We start from the raw sequence: 17,328 nt of genomic DNA, 5'->3' as shown, positions 1-17,328 counted from the left end.
GGATTGAACAGAGTTTAATGCAAACAATATACAGTAGAAAGATAGAACATGTCCTTATATGTTGATGTCCTTTTCAGTATATCTTGTTTTTACTGGGATTTTAAGGTATATACACATATATGTGTTAGACACACTTTTATTTACCCCTTGTTTTTATAAGAAAACAACTTTTTTATTCACACCACCTTTATGATCATTTGCTCTCCAATATACGTGGTTGCTCACTGTTTTTTTTATAGGCGGTCCTTTATATACATACTTTCTGTCATCCCAATTAGAGTAATAAAATCACCTAATAATTATCACCATTTCCCCCATATATGATTGAGTGATCGATTATATCGACACTCTATTCTATTGTCCATCTTGCAGGTAGACCATGCCAAGATACATATGGGAAATATTTGTGCTTTTTTTGATTGATGACGCGCCTAACATGTGACCGGTAACAGTGATGTTTATTGGTTGATACGCGGTGCTTATGCATAGATGGGTACAGCCCTCTCGCTGTGTGTGGCGACAGAGCCCCGCCCCCGCATCGACGCGATGACATCATGGACATGCGCAATGTGCCCATGGAGACGCCGACATGCTTGGCCAATATGAGGACGCGGTTGGAGCCTATCTAATGAGTATCAGGTATATTTGATTTTGGAGCAACACTTCTATTGGTAGTAGTGATCATTTTAATTAACGCACAGGTGCTATTGAATAGCCGTTCGAGCTTATTGGTTACATTTTGTCACATGGGGGGCTTATTATGGTATTTATATGTTTGATTGATCTTGTACCAGTATACTTGAGAAAGGCTACTGCGTAGCCGAAACGTCGTACTTGTGTGTGCACTCTGGTCCCCAATAAAAGTCACACTGGATATGCTGCTGTGATATCTTCTGTTATCCATTTATACTTATTTCAGAACACAAAAAAGCCCATTTTCGATTTTTCCTCCCCAGATTCCATAACTTTTTAATCATTCCATTCACGTAGCCATATGAGGACTTGTCTTTAGCGGGACAAGTTGTGTTTTTTAATGGCACCATGTCTTATACTGGAAAATGGGAAAAAATTCTTTATGGGGTGAAACAAAAAAAATTCCACAATTCCTCCAAGGTTTTTTAGGTTTTGATATTACAGAGTTCACTTTGCGCTACAAATGACATGGTGTCCTTATTCTGCGGGTCAACATGATTACATCGATACCAGATTTGTATAGTTTTTATTGTGTTTTGCCAACTCCCTCTGCCTAACTCCACAGATGCCATTATCTTTATTGACTGTGGCATCTGAGGGGGTTAAATGACCAGGTTCAGAGTCATCGCCGATCTTGGTCATTGCAGTTGTGTGCCTACAGCTGACACCCGCCATGTGTAGAGCGGGCTCAGTGCAGCAGCCCACAATATACAGTCCCTTACACATTTTCACGTACGTAAGTGAAGGGGTTAATGTTTCTTTGCGGCTGGTAATTCCATCAAACACAAGTACAAGTCAATAGCAGATGTCAGACAGACTAAAAATCTAAATCACGTAAATCAAGTTGACTGTATTGGGGATGTCTTACGAAGATTCCCTTTCCATAGACCCTACCAAGACTCTGAGTCTGGTAGACTTGGCGCACCCTTCATTGGCCATTTATGTAATGCACTAACTTCCCAGTAGAGGTCACCGCTGGGAAAATGTAAATCCAGAAGGGTATGGGACCTGCGGCGATCACCAGCTCCTGTCTCTGTGACACAACCCCCTTCATAAATCATATCTATATGAACCTTAAGTAAAAATATACCTACACCTCAGTATGTGCCTTGAAGGTCAGCCATCATGAAAGGCATCTTGCTAGTTACCGTATATTAATTTAAAGTTTGATCACTTCTATGTTGCCTGAAAGAAGCACGCTGCAGATTATTCCTCCATTTTTAATTAAAGAGAGATTATTGTAGGTTAAAAGGAAAAAAAAAATCTGGCAAATTGTCAATATCCCTGGAGGCCAATAACTTAGAGAACCTGGAATGTGACAATCCTGAGAAGGAGAAAGAGACCCGTAATGTCACCTGTGTGCCCAAAGGGTCAAATGCCTAAAATGTGGGATAGCACGGTGGCTCAGTGGTTATGGAGCAAAGCCATAATCTTAAAGGGTTTTCTACAAATAAATCTGAATCACCGTCTAAGAAAAAGGTTTACAGTTTTCAACTGTATTTCATGTTCCAACTGATCATTGTTTTGAAGATCTCTGCTTGCTTTCAGAAATCTACAATCGTAGAAGGAGACATGGAAGCCAATAAACAATTTAAAGGGAACCTGTCAGCTGGATATTGCCCCCCTCCCAAACCAACCTGAAGTATGTGACCATTCTACTCGTCATGTATCCGATGGCGTCTTTAATTACCTCCTCTGATGGTTTATTACTCAGGCAAGGGTTTGGAGTCAAGAAGGTGGAGGTCTCGAGACAGGAAGTCAGCTTTGATGCACCTGAATCCCACCCCATCAGAACTGACTGACGGTAATGACGGTCCCTGTCCTGATGGACATCAATCAATACCGATGAGGTGGGAATCGGCATGACAATGCTGATGTCCAGTGGCAAGACCTCCGCCTTCTTCATTCCAAACCATTCATTTAAATATGGCATGAGCAGTGACTAAAGTGCATGTTCTGAGAAAAAAAACATTGGAGGAGGAAGGACATGAGGTGCAGGATGGACCCAGGATGGTCCCACCTTCTGAGCGGTTTGGGGGAGGCAATATCCAGCTGACAGGCTCCCTTTAAAAACCGATTCACAATAATGATTTGATATCATTGTGTCAACAAGTCACACATGTTCACACTGCCATTAGGAGCCTCCTCTGGCAGTTTCGTCAGTTTGACAACAAGAGTGGCGCAGCATGCAGCACTATTTTTGTTGTCAAAATGAAGGAAACCTCAAAGGATCCGCAGTACGACATGTGATGGAGCCTCTACACAAATGTGGATTATGAAGACTAATGTTGTGATGGCCTGCGACTGGTGTCATAACTGGCAATATGACATCATCAGAAATAAAGCAGGATTCTGAGGTCACCCTGGTCAATATAATGATGTCCCTGTTTTGCCATTCACCATTCCCAATCAATAAGCATCATGAGGTCACTATAACGGTGTCATCGTTGCTATGGTAACCTCTGTGATGACACCACTCTCATAGCAACCAATTCCACTCTTGCCATAGCAACCATTTGACCACACAAACCACCATATTTGTGCCACAGTGCTATGGCAACTATTGTGAAGCAATCACTTTCATGGTGACCACTGTGATGGTCTTCAATATATAGTGTAAATGGCACCTAACCCACCCTATATAAATTAAAGGGGTATTCCGGATGGTTGAGGTTATAGGATAGGGAATAACTATTAGATCGGCGGGACCTCCACCAATCATGAGAACGGGGTCCCCATACCCCCTGCAGTCCCCTGAAAAGAACGGAACATGTGTGTGGCCACGCTGTACTCGGCGATCTCCGGAACTCCTATAGAAAAGAATGGAGTGGTTTCAGGGGACTACAGGGGGTATGGGGCCCCCATTCTCGTGATCAATGGGGGTCCAAGCAATAGGAGCCCCGTCAATCTAACAGTTATCCCCTAACCTATGCATAGGGGATAATTTCAACAAACTGGAACACAGGGATCTGGGAGTGCTGCTGTATCCCCTATTACATACAGAGGTACAGAGATAGGACTATAACTCAGTCCTGATGGAGTGCTGTTGGGTTGCAACTTTTCCAGAAATATATCAAGGCAATTAACAGAAGCTACTGTCATTTTGGAAAAAGAGAACTTGATATGGTTGAAAGAGGGCCGACAGAATATGTGAGACATAGGAGCAAAGAGTGAATAGACCAACTAGTGCCAGAACGAACAGAAGACATGCATGATTTACCTGGAGAACCAGCTAACGATTCTGTCCTGCTGACAACAAAGGTACGAGACAGGGACAAGGGAACTGTAACCAAGGAAAGAAGAGATAAGGAACCATAACCAGAGCACGAGAGGGGAACCGTCTACACCAGTGGTAAGCAACCATCACAAGGGAGCAAGATATGGTGGCAACCAGGAGGGACCACAATATCTAACAGTGGGCGGCTTATCTCCCACAATATACAAAACAACCAATGTCTTATAAGTGATGGTGCAACTGGTATAGAAGAATCCACAAAGGAGGAGGAAATGTTTCTTTTTTGTGAAATTACCAAAAAATACAATAATCATTTCATACAGATACCTGGCAATACAGTTACAATTGAATTATTAATATTACACTTTTGTTTAGTTTGCACATATTCTAAGGTTGTTCACGTCGTACAAAGATTCTTCATAAATAGAAATTAACATAGAAATAGGTAATGGACAAAAATAATTGTTAATCACTGTATAAATGAACAGTTGTACAACTTTCTAATACAGAATGGGAGGAATATACTGTAATTAGTCTTGAAGGTGTTTTTTGGATTCTAGATATTGAAGACCTATCTTTAGGACAGGTCATCAATATCAGATTGTGGGGGTCCGAACGTAAGCACCCCCACTGATCTAGCAAGAGGCATCAGAACTCATATAGAATGTAGTTGGTCCCACAGCTCCATCTACTGTGTAGTGGCCGTGCTGGGTTACTGCACCTCAGCTCCCGTTCAAGTTCTCTGCGTTAGTCACGGCGGCTGCTTAGAACAGAATATCTATATAGCACTGGATGCACCAAATTTATCAAGAGGGGCAGCCCAAAAACATTTGTTGTTAACTTAAGGGGATTGTCCAGGATAATGGAAAAAAGGAACTTTAAAAGGACTGCTCCCTTGTCCATAGGTCATGCCTAATATTGCAGTCCCATTGTGATGAACTGCAAAACCATCAAGCCCCATGGACAAGAGTGGCACTGCTTTTAGGAAGTAATCCAGGGCAAACCTTATGAACATGCACATGAGGCTAATTAGGTGTTTGGAGCAGTGGGGGCGAGTCTAGCTCCTTGGAGCACTGCTTCACCGCTCCCCTTCCCTTTGAGTGACAGGGCCAGGCATCATCACTGTCTTTCTGCCTGACCCTGTAATCCCGATGCATTCACTGACACACGTGTAGATCAGTGCCAGTGCCAAGATCCGATCTGCGCTCGCACTGGTGAATATTGAATTGGCACAGACACAGGTTAGCACTAAGCGTCAGGGAAAGTCTACTATCTGATCTGAGCATGCACTGGGGAGGCTGAATTGGTGCATGCGCAATTTAAGTCTAAGCATCCGGAAAAGTATACTTTCCCGAATGTCAAAGTCCGATCTGCGCATGCGCCAGTAATACTGGTACAGGCAGGAAGACAGTGAGGGTGCCTGGACCAGTCACTCATGGGGAGGGGAGGGTGGCTAACGAAGGAGGGCGGTTAAGCAGTGCTCGGCCTAGGCCTGCCTTTTGGTGCCCAAACTGTCAATTAGCAAAATGAATAACGTGCAGATTTCTCTAAAACGAGGCCCCAGATTTGAACTACTAAGGGATCATTTAACTCAGCATGATCGACCCTAATAGACAGTATGCCTGGTTTAATAGGGTTGATCATGCTGACAGATGTTAAAAGCATGCCTTTCGTTAAATGATACTACTGAAATTTATTAGAACAAATCAAAAACTAAAAACATATAATATGTGCAAATAAACAAATGAGTGAATCAGGAGAGAGCAGCTGATAATAGTGATGTAGGTATAAAAGGTTACACACAAAAAAGAGAGAAGGAACAAGTGAGCGGATCTTACAGGTTACACTACAACGTACATGTCCAACAGATTGGTGAAGATCAGGCACCTGGGACTGATGGGTCCTGGTCTCAGCACTGGGCGCCTGGTACCTCATTAGACCAAAGGCAGAAGGCTGGGCCCAGAGAATCCATTATTTTCTACATATGTGACCTTGGAAATCTATTATTTTGAACTGCTAATGTAACTTCACGTCCTCTGCGATGGCTGTGGATGTCCCTGCAGCAGCCTGGCTGTCCGACTGGAGGGTGGTAGTAGATTATCTGTATTCTATGTGACAGGCATGAGATGTCCAGATAGTCATTTTCTCAGTATAGTATAATCTGTACTGAGCATATAAGATGGAAAGAGACTCATGGGGGAGGCAGAGAGGGGCGGGGGAAGCAGAGAGGGTCAGGGGGAGGCAGAGAGGGTCAGGGGGAGGCAGAGAGGGTCAGGGGGAGGCAGAGAGGAGCAAGGGGAGGCAGAGAGGGGCAAGGAGAGGTAGAGAGGGGTGGGGGAGGCAGAGAGGGGCGGGGGGAAGCAGAGAGGGTCAGGGGGAAGCAGAGACGGGAGGGGGAGGAAGAGAGGGTCAGGGGAAGCAGAGAGGGTCAGGGGGAAGCAGAGAGGGTCAAGGAGAGGTAGAGAGGGGTGGGGGAGGCAGAGTGGGGAGGGGGAAGGCAGAGAGGGTCAGGGGGAAACAGAGAGGGAAGGGGAGAGGCAGAGAAGGGCAAGGGGAGGCAAAGAAGGACAATGGGAGGCAAAGAAGGACAATGGGAGGCAAAGAAGGACAATGGGAGGCAAAGAAGGACAATGGGAGGCAGAGTGGGGAGGGGGAGGCAGAAAGGGGCAGGGGGGAGGCAAAGAGGGTCAAGGAGAGGAAGAGAGGGGTGGGGGAGGCAGAGAGGGTCAGGGAGAGGTAGAGAGGGGCGGGGGGAGGCAGAGAGGGTCAGGGGGAGGCAGAGAGGGTCAGGGGGAGGCAGAGAGGGTCAGGGGGAGGCAGAGAGGGTCAGGGGGAGGCAGAGAGGAGCAAGGGGAGGCAGAGAGGGGCAAGGAGAGGTAGAGAGGGGTGGGGGAGGCAGAGAGGGGCGGGGGGAAGCAGAGAGGGTCAGGGGGAAGCAGAGACGGGAGGGGGAGGAAGAGAGGGTCAGGGGAAGCAGAGAGGGTCAGGGGGAAGCAGAGAGGGTCAAGGAGAGGTAGAGAGGGGTGGGGGAGGCAGAGTGGGGAGGGGGAAGGCAGAGAGGGTCAGGGGGAAACAGAGAGGGAAGGGGAGAGGCAGAGAAGGGCAAGGGGAGGCAAAGAAGGACAATGGGAGGCAAAGAAGGACAATGGGAGGCAAAGAAGGACAATGGGAGGCAAAGAAGGACAATGGGAGGCAGAGTGGGGAGGGGGAGGCAGAAAGGGGCAGGGGGGAGGCAAAGAGGGTCAAGGAGAGGAAGAGAGGGGTGGGGGAGGCAGAGAGGGTCAGGGAGAGGTAGAGAGGGGCGGGGGGAGGCAGAGAGGGTCAGGGGGAGGCAGAGAGGGTCAGGGAGAGGTAGAGAGGGGCGGGGGAGGCAGAGAGGGAAGGGGGGAGGCAGAGAAGGGCAAGGGGAGGCAGAGAAGGGCAAGGGGAGGCAAAGAAGGACAAGGGGAGGCAAAGAGGGGAGGGGGGAAGCAGAGAGGGGCAAGGGGAGGCAGAGAAGGACAAGGGGAGGCAGAGAAGGACAAGGAGGAGGCAGAGTGGGGAGGGGGAGGCAGAGTGGGGAGGGGGAAGGCAGAGAGGGTCAGGGGGAAGCAGAGAGGGAAGGGGAGAGGCAGAGAAGGGCAAGGGGAGAGGCAAAGAAGGACAATGGGAGGCAAAGAAGGACAATGGGAGGCAAAGAAGGACAATGGGAGGCAGAGTGGGGAGGGGGAGGCAGAAAGGGGCAGGGGGAAGCAGAGAGGGAAGAGGGGAGGCAGAGAGGGAAGGGGGGAGGCAAAGAGGGTCAAGGAGAGGTAGAGAGGGGCGGGGGAGGCAGAGAGGGAAGGGGGAGGCAGAGAGGGTCAGGGAGAGGTAGAGAGGGGCGGGGGGGGCAGAGAGGGGCAGGGAGAGGTAGAGAGGGGCAGGGGAGGCAGAGAGGGAAGGGGGGAGGCAGAGAGGGTCAGGGAGAGAGAGAGAGAGAGAGAGAGAGAGAGAGAGAGAGAGAGAGGAGAGGTAGAGGGGCGGGGGGAGGCAGAGAAGGGCGGGGGGAGGCAAAGAAGGACAAGGGGAGGCAAAGAAGGACAAGGGGAGGCAAAGAAGGACAAGGGGAGGCAAAGAAGGACAAGGGGAGGCAGAGAGGGGAGGGGGGAAGCAGAGAGGGAAGGGGGGAGCAGAGAGGGGCAAGGGGAGGCAGAGAAGGACAAGGAGGAGGCAGAGTGGGGAAGGGGGAGGCAGAGTGGGGCAGAGGGAGGCAGAGTGGGGCAGAGGGAGGCAGAGTGGGGCAGGGGGAGGCAGGCAGAGTGGGGCGGGGGGAGGACTCTGCTAATATATACAGACTCATAACTATGTGTCTGGTGTATTCTTCAGTGCTGACAGTAGCCAGGCAGCACATTTTTTGTGCCATTTTGGCTACTGGCAGTATGGACCTATAGCTATAGTATGCTGCCCTTACATATGGCATAGAAGCTGAAAGATGCACTAAGCCATTTGTGTTTTTGATGGGAATTATGTACGTGGTTTTATTTCCTGGCGATGCCCTTTATCTTAAACTTCTCTATTCTGAATCCTCATGGCACAGGGGACTCGTTGGACTGTTAGGTTGCCTATGTGCAGTCGTTGTTATACAGCTTCACATTCATGTATACCCATGATATTTTATCTCAAGTCTGTAGGGTACAACCAACAAATGTGTACACAATGTTCACCACAAGATGGCACTGCATCCTTCTTGGACAGTATCCGGCAAACTCTTGCTCCTGGCACAGAAAATAACTCTGTAATCAATGCATTGTTCCTGGGAAATGATGTGTGAATGATCTGCCTGAAACGATGTGTAACTCGCTTTTATGCCTTAAGAATTTTATGACTTCAAGAAGTTTGCCTGCAGGCCTTTCCACTGCTTCAGTCGAGAAAAGGGCATTCTGGGCGGTTTCCAGGAGGTGAAATACACACCTTGGGTCAGATTTATCATTAGCTCAAATCAGAATAATGGAGTGAAAAAGTCGCAAATTTTTGTGCAACTGCTAAAACTGCGCAAAAATTAGCGACTTTTTTCTGCTCTGCACTATGCTCGCCAGTTTTCTGAAAGTGGGCGTGTTTTCTTATGTAAATGAATCTCTAGACAGATTTACTATTGCGACTATTTAAAAAGTCGCAAAAAAGTCGCAAAGAAATGCGCAATTTCACTCCAGTGAGGACCATGCTTATCTTATGAGACTTTTTAATAGAACATGTAACTTTTTCGTAAAGACGTGCGACTTTTGTAAAACTGCTTACTGACGGATAAACTGCTACCGTGAAACCACATTTATTACAGTCTTAAAGGGCCGATCATAAATCTGACTTGGCTAAAACTGACTTTAGCCATATGTGAAAGTGGAGTGAGCTGTCAGAGTCATGATAAATCTGGCCCATTGTTTTTAAGCATTAGGAAACACTTGATAGAGATAATGCTACAATAAATTGTATATAAGACAATACTTAAAGGGGTTGCTCAGAATTAAAGGTTTTTTTTTTCTTAAAAACAAGGAATGCTTTAAAATAAAAAAATAAAAATAAGATTAGATTAAATTTAATCCCCCACTGCTCCAGTGCTGCTGTCACAGTGGCCACTCTGGTCTTGCTGACTTATCCTGCAGTGATGATGTGTTCTACATGTGCATACGACCACTACTGCCAATCGCTGGCATCTGCGGTGATGCCTGCATGTACAGCGCGAGACTGCTGAGGCCAGTGATTGGCTGCAGCGGTCATATGCGCATGTATAGCCTATCCTTACTGCAAGTCAACAAAGACCAGCAGGTCCATGGGAGCACTGAAGGAGCAGAGGATTAAATAAATTACGGATTCCCCTCTTTCAGGAAAAAAAAAATTTTAAATCTTGGTCAAGCCCTTTAACTTGGTCTTCGTGAAATATTACAGATCGGTAGGATTAACATGTATAATGAAATCATGCTATCCTTAAAGGGCACCTGTCAGCAGGTTTGTACCTATGACACTGACTGACCTGTTACATGTGCACTTGGCAGCTGAAGGCATCTGTGTTGGTCCCATGTTCATATGTGTCCGTCCGCATTGCTGAGAAAAATTGTGCTTTTATATATGCAAATGAACCTCTAGGGGCAATGGGGGCGTCGCCGTTACACCTAGAGGCTCTGCTCTCTCTGCAACTGCCATGTCCTCTCCACTTTGATTGACAGCACCAGGCATAATGATGTGTTCACTGCCTGGTCCTGTCAAAGTACAGAGGGTACGGCAGTTGCAGAGAGAGCTGAGCCTCTAGGTGTAACAGTAACGCCCCCGTTGCTCCTAGAGGCTCATTTGCATATATTAAAACATAATTTTTCTCAGCAATACCGACACACATGAACATGGGACCAACACAGACGCCTTCAGCTGCCAAGCGCACATGTAACAGGTCAGCCAGTGTCATAGGTACAAATCTGCTGACAGATGCCCTTTAAAGGAGGTTGGGTATGAGAAACTATGACCGCATTCTACCAAAACAGCGCCACTCGTGTACATGTGCGGTAATGCAGCTCAGCTTTTTTAAAGTGGCACTGGCCGTTTTTGATATGTTATAGGGACATATCAAAATTTTAGGTTATTGGGGGTCTGAGCGCAGAGACCAATCTCTAGAATGAGTTGAGAGAAGCACGCACATATAGTGCCCCCTCTCGTCGCTGCACATAGACTTTCTATGGAGTCCGCCTCGTTTCCTGTCCTGCAGTGAGAGAGAACGCACTAAGCCAGCACTTTTGTCCACTCGTTCTAGAGATTTGAGGGGGTCTCAGCGCTCAGACTGCCACTGATCTAAGCTTTTGATATGTCTCTACAACACATCAAAAGTTTAATAAAGTACAGGGACACTTTAAGAAAATGGAGCTGGGCTGCAATTCTGGGCTGTTTTGGAAGACTTTGGTTACTTTCACATTAGCGGCAGCCTTCTCCGGCAGGCTGTTCCGGCGGGTGAACAGCCTGCCGGATCCGTGCCACCGGAGGTCCGCTCTGGCCCCATTGACTGCAATGGGGGTGGTCCGGAGGTCCTGCGGCAGCACGGCAGACATGTTGTAGTTTTATTCCGGCCGCCTCTCGGCATGTTTGGCGCGCTGCCGGAGCTGACCTCCGGTGGCACACGTGCACTAGCGGCAGCGCTGATCCGCCAGGCTGTTCACCCGCCGGAACAGCCTGCCGCTAATGTGAAAGTAGCCTTTTGTGTTCTGTTATTTGCTAGTGACACATACAGATTTTGAGATTTTGTCATCAATTTTACCCTCTGCATTGCAAGGGATGATCTCTGCAGTGAAAGTCCACAGCCGTTCCATACCAAACCCCTTCCATATGTTTTGTACCATAAGTTGTCAGATCTACACTGAACTCACCCCTAGCAGCTGCATCTTTATTCCTTGCCACACAATTTAGCTGGTTTTCCCGCCATATATAAGTGGAATCGTTATATAACGATAAAGTTCGGCAACTTGTGAATATATTTAGCATTCTTCTACGGCACTCGCCATTTCAAAGTGCTGAGGATCCTCTGCTTTCAGACTCGCACTCGACTTGCCACATGACATGGTTGTCAAGATTTTCCAAAGAGGCAAGTCATGTGACCGGTTCTGAAAGCAATGGATCCACAGCCATTTAAAACGGGATGTTCCGGAAAACCCCTTTAACTCCCAGTGAATGGAAACTTCCTCTACATCAAGGGGCTGAAACCTTGTACAACTGATTCATATGCATGAACCCATAAGCATATCACAGATCACTCTCAGACCTCATGAACACGACCGTATGTATTTTGCGGTCTGAAAATTGCAGATCCGCAAAATACGGATACGGTCCGTGCTGCATCCGCTTTAAATTGTAGACCCATTGACTTCTATAGGGCATGTTCTATTTTTTTGTGGAATAGTCATATGGATGTGGAAAGCACATGGATCATTTGTGTGCTTTCTGCATCCGTATTTTCATTCCGCAAAAAAAAGATACAAAAAAAAAAACAAAAACAGACCACGAACCCATGAAAGTCAAACCGGATCCATATTTTGCAGACCCACGATTTGTGGACCACAAAATGGACATGGTCATATGCATGGGGAATTAAAGTGAGAGAGATACCACCGCACACTCAGGGTTATCATGCACATACAGGCAGATCATGTCCAATCAAAGATTTTTTTTTTTACGTGCGACTCAACGTTTGTCGTTTATCTTATTAAATGCCCCTGCGGACTCCTCTACGTGGGAGAAACCACACAAACCATACGTGATCGTATCACGAGTCCACAATTAGATGGAAGAAGAACTGGCTCCCAATCCCTGACCATTTTAATAAAGCCCCCCACAGCATTGCCCAACTCAAGATTTAGGTCATTGAAAAGGTACAACGTCCACGACGCGGTGGAAACCATGTACGCCTATTAAAAGAACACGACGCATATTGGATCTACACGCTACAGAGCCTAAATCCCAAAGGCCTTAACCGGGACTTTAATCCATACATCTAATCCGTGATCCTTATGATGAGTCTATTTGATTGTGCACCTTGACTAATGTTCTACGTCTTACTTCCCAGACCCATTGATCCTCCGTTAGACCCCAGAGGTAGTATGCACCCGTCCGGCTTTCTTCCTCTTCTCTTCCCCCATTCTCCACACAACACACTCTCCTCTCTTTATTTCATTTGTTAAATTTTTTCCTTCATTTTATTTCTATTTCCACATCTATTTTTATTCATTTTATCACCCTTTTTCTTTTCTTCTCTCCTTTTCCACATTTCTGCCCTCTTCCTACTCCTTTTTCTCACTTAATCCTTCACTCATTTTTTCCCACACACCCCTACCTTCTTAAACAGTATTCCCTCTTAGGCCCCTTTCACACAGGCGAGAATTCCGCGCGGGTGCAATGTGTGAGGTGAACGCATTGCACCCGCACTGAACGCAGGCCCCATAGAAATGAATGGGGATGCGTGAAAATCACAAGCATCCGCAAGCAAGTGCGGATGCGCATGGTTGCTAAGGAGACGAGGGATGAGTTACCCGGGACCCCATTTACTTTATTATTTTCCATTATAACATGGTTATAATGGAAAATAATAGCATTCTTTAATTCAGAATGCTAAGTAAAAGGTCCATTGTAGGGTTAAAAAAATAAAATAAAAATGTAACTCGCCTCATCCACTTGATTGCGCAGCCGGGCTCGTCTTCTTTCTTCTTCTTCTTGCAGGACCTGGCTGGAAAAGGACCTTTGGTGACGTCATCGTGCTCACCACATGGTGAGCGCAGTGACGTCAGCGCAGGTCCTGCTGAATGAAGATAGAAGGTTCTTCTATCGTCATTCAGCAGGACCTGCGCTGACATCACCGAAGGTCCTTTCCCAGCCAGGTCCTGCAAGAAGAAGAAAGAAGACGAGCCCGGCTGCGCGATCAATTGGATGAGGCAAGTAACATTTTTTTTTATTTTTAACCCCAAAATGGACCTTTTACTTAGCATTCTGAATTAAAGAATGCTATTATTTTCCATTATAACCATGTTATAATGGAAAAAAAATTAAATATACAGAACACCGATCCCAAACCCGAACTTCAGTGAAGAAGTACGGGTTCGGGTCTGGGTACCACAGTCAGTTTTTTATCACGCACGTGCAAAACGCATTGCACCCGGGCGAAAAAAAAACGGAACATCGGAACACAATCGCAGTCAAAACTGACTGCAATTGCGTACCTATTCGCTAATCTGCAAGGGGCCTTATTTCTGTTTTTCTCTTTTCCTTTTTCCCCTCCTTGCCTTTCCCCCTTCCTCTGCTTCCCACACACACACACCACTATACACATTTACCAACATGCCCCCTATGTTCACATTCTCCCCCTTGTTTCTTACATTCACACACTGTTCACTAGTTCCACACCACTGTTATCTCCACCTTTCTCTTATCCTGTCCCATACCCAGCATGGCCGTGCCAGCTTCAGTGAATCCCCACCTAGCCTCATGCCCTTTCTGCTCTATTTCACGCCCGAAGCCGCACGACTTCGCACATGACGCAGGCGCACGGCACCTTCTTAGATGCAGTCTATGGCCCTCTCTCCCACACACTGGCCCGCAGCGCGTTCCCGCTGTCCCACGGGGGCCCTCCTAATATCCTGCACTTTACTCTTGGTAAGCTCCTCTGACGGCACTGGGGTTGCCCCCAGCAACATACTGCTTTTATTTTATTATTTATCTGCATTACTTTATGCTACATTGCTATTGCTATTATCCATTTGTGCTACATGATAGCACACCACTATGATATCTGTTATATAACAACTGTGCCATTGGTGCTACATGACAGCATACTTCTATGCCAATTCACGTTACTGTACTATTCTGTGCTACATGACAACATGTTAGCACCCCGGACACCCCAGCAATCCCAGCTTTGGTTCCACATCATAGCCTTCCTCTCGACAGCCACTCATTGACGCATTTATAGAGGCTTTGACCCATATCTTCTAATATCTATCTTTTTAACACATTGGTCTCATCTATAATCAGCCCTATGACTATATCTTTAGAGAACATTTTACCTCCGACTAATGTTTTCATGTTTTTTTATGTTTTTTTCCATTAGTGACTTATGTGACCAAGGTCCGAAGCGACACAATATAGGCATTCTTCCGTTATTACTTTTGTACCCATTGGAGGATATGTCAGAATAAAAGATTATTATTTGCATGATAACCCTGAGTGTGCGGTGGTATCTTTCTTACTATTATTTCTCCGGATCCCATCCACTCCACTGAAGCACTTCACAGATTGGACAACGAGTGCAACCCTATCAATCTACATGGGGAATTAAAGGCATACTAAATCCATTAGAAAAACATTTTCTCCCTACAGCTCGTCCTTTTTCTTAGTCCCATTTTGTCTCATATTACAGTTAAAATTGAGAAATATATAAAGAAAACGTCTCCGTGTCCCACAATGTCACCCATGTCCTCTCTCTTCCTCTTCACAGTCTGGCTGTAAGACAACTGGCTGCTGCAGGAGCCCCCCCCCCCCACCCCAGGACAAAAATGGTTATGTATGCATGTATTTCAAGGTTTAGTGTTCCCTTAACCATGCAGGTGAACATGATCAAGAAAATTTTTAGCCCCTGGATGTAAATAGGGTTTCCTTCAATGACATCAAGCAGATTTGTTGAAAACGACAAGGTATTAAAACACAAAATATATTAGAGAGTTGCATACATGATAAAGGGGTATTCCTATTACAGACACTCATGGTATCTCCATGCTGTAGACCATAAATGTCTGCTAAGTCCAGGTCCACCTCTGGGACCCACAAATCAATCTGTAGAACAGTGGTCCCCTGAACTTCCCTTGCCTAGTGAGGTCACCGCATCCAAGCAGAGCAAAACATACGGGGGATTTTCTGCATAAAATTACTAATTTGTAGGATTATGTATGCAAATTGATGAAGCTCAATACTTTCTTGCATCTTCTCTTAGAATTTGGGTTATGCAGGGATCTGTCTGTTGGTGCAGGACACATAGTAATGGATTCAGTAATGCTGCAGGAAGGAATGTGCACACCAACAAGTAAAAGTCGTTGGAGGGTGGCAATCAGTTGTAAACCTCTAAGCAGCTGTAGGAACAGAATACCTGGTGATGCTGTGAGTGACATCACGCCGTAATATGAAAAGGCACCAGCTTCAAATTTCATCCCTTCCTTCCCGGCTTCCACTTCCACTTTCCCCTGCAGATAACAGATGGTGGTTATCGCCTTCGTCGTCCCATCGGGTCATTTAGCAAAACAGTAACAGAACATATACATTTTGTATAGTGGTCCCCATTCCTCTGTGCACGATGCTGCATGGGGAAAACACAAAAATCCTTAGGCCCCTTGCAGACGAGCGTTCCTCCCGCAGCGAGTCCGCATCGCAGCACCCGGCCTGACCTCCCAGCACTGACGGGATTCACATAGCATTATACTGATTTATGATGCTATGTAACCCATAATGCTGCCAGTGTTATCCAATACATTCCAGAACTGCAAGGGTTTATAGCATCATAAAGCAATATAATGCTATGTGACCCCGGCAGCGCTGGTAGATCAGGCCGGGAGCTGCGTTGCAGACTCGCTGCGGGAGGAACGCTCGTCTGCAAGGGGCCTTACTCCTTTCAAAACCAGTAAATTCAGACAGGCGGTTAAAGGGGTTTTCCAGGATCAAGACACTGATGGCCTACTCTAAGGAATGCCCATCCATATCAGATCAGTGCAGCTCTGAATCTTGCCACCCTCACCAATCAGCAGTTTACATGGGGCAGTCAAGCTGATCAGAGGGGGTACCGGGAGTCAGATCGCAACAGATCAGATATTGAAGGCCTATGCTGAGCACAGGCCATCAAAATCCTAATCCCAGAAACCCCTTTAAGACAAGTCTCCCTCTTGCCCCACCTTCAGTCTTGCACTACACAGTCTTTCAGTGAAAGGACCCTGCAAACAGCAGTACAGATCTCAGCTTACAGGAGCCATGTATGCAACACGAATTTCATCTGTAATTTTTGTGGATCTATATTTTTGCAGACCACACGTGTGAATGCACCCTTACAAATTCACGCCATCTCTGGTCACCGTCTCAGTCCATTCATACTCAGGCCAATTTCACGTGAGTGAATTCAGTCCGAGAAACACACTCCGGTGACGACTGTATTTCCTGTACTGAACACTCGAACACGCAGCAAAATAATGATTTATGAAGCTGCGCGTTCCTGCCTTATCGCGGGTCTTCTGAACTGTTGTCACAGCAGCCACGGTCAGGCAGAAACACACAGCATCATAGATCATTATGATGCTGTGAGTTCAGGTCAGAGGGGCAGGGTTCGGTCCGGGAAATACAGCGGACATACGGGGCGCATTTCCCAGACTGAATACGGTCGTGTGAAATTGGCCTTAGAGAGGTTATCCCACAAAACTCTTAACTCGCTTTTCTGGAGTACTTATTCCTCTTTGTGGATGGACACTTAGTCGCTTCACTATGCCGTCACTGAAGAGGAAGACAGCAGAGAAGCTACTGAGCATGTTAGTCCACCACTGAACGCAGGAGAAGGTGGACCAGAAGGATAAACAGTATGGGGCGCTACCAGGGAGAAAAATGTACAATAGTTTTATTGCATGGATATAGCAATAATAATTATTCATTAAAAAATGCCCTATTCCTGGCATAGTAATACTTTTCATACGATAACCCCCTTTAAAAGGGGTCGTCTACTAAGGACCACCCCTGTTCATATGCTGAATTAGGGGGCCTCTATTAGCAAAAATGGAGAACTGCTTTAGAAGAGGACTTTGTGCAAACTTACAGAATAGGGACACACCAATGGCATCTGGGAGAGCTGCATTAAAAAAAGGAGACTGTGCTGTGGACAACCCCATTAAAGGGCC

At 46.5% G+C, this 17,328-nt stretch overlaps 1 protein-coding gene across 2 annotated transcripts in view; it reads right to left on the bottom strand.

The window, feature by feature from the left end:
• CNNM2 (cyclin and CBS domain divalent metal cation transport mediator 2) overlaps nucleotides 1-17,328 on the bottom strand; it is a 129,488-nt gene that overhangs the window by 13,386 nt on the left and 98,774 nt on the right. The window contains exons 5-6 of one of the 2 annotated variants that reach the window (XM_040437695.1): nucleotides 15,546-15,639; nucleotides 3,914-3,976 (exon numbers count right to left, since the gene is read on the bottom strand). In XM_040437695.1, coding sequence (XP_040293629.1) covers nucleotides 3,914-3,976; nucleotides 15,546-15,639 — 157 coding nt within the window. The remainder of the gene's footprint in view (nucleotides 1-3,913; nucleotides 3,977-15,545; nucleotides 15,640-17,328) is intronic. The other variant, XM_040437696.1, reaches the window with a different exon arrangement.

This window comes from Bufo bufo, chromosome 6, assembly GCF_905171765.1.
Source record: "Bufo bufo chromosome 6, aBufBuf1.1, whole genome shotgun sequence".
NCBI lineage: Eukaryota > Metazoa > Chordata > Amphibia > Anura > Bufonidae > Bufo > Bufo bufo.
This window is presented reverse-complemented; position numbering and strand designations above follow the sequence as displayed.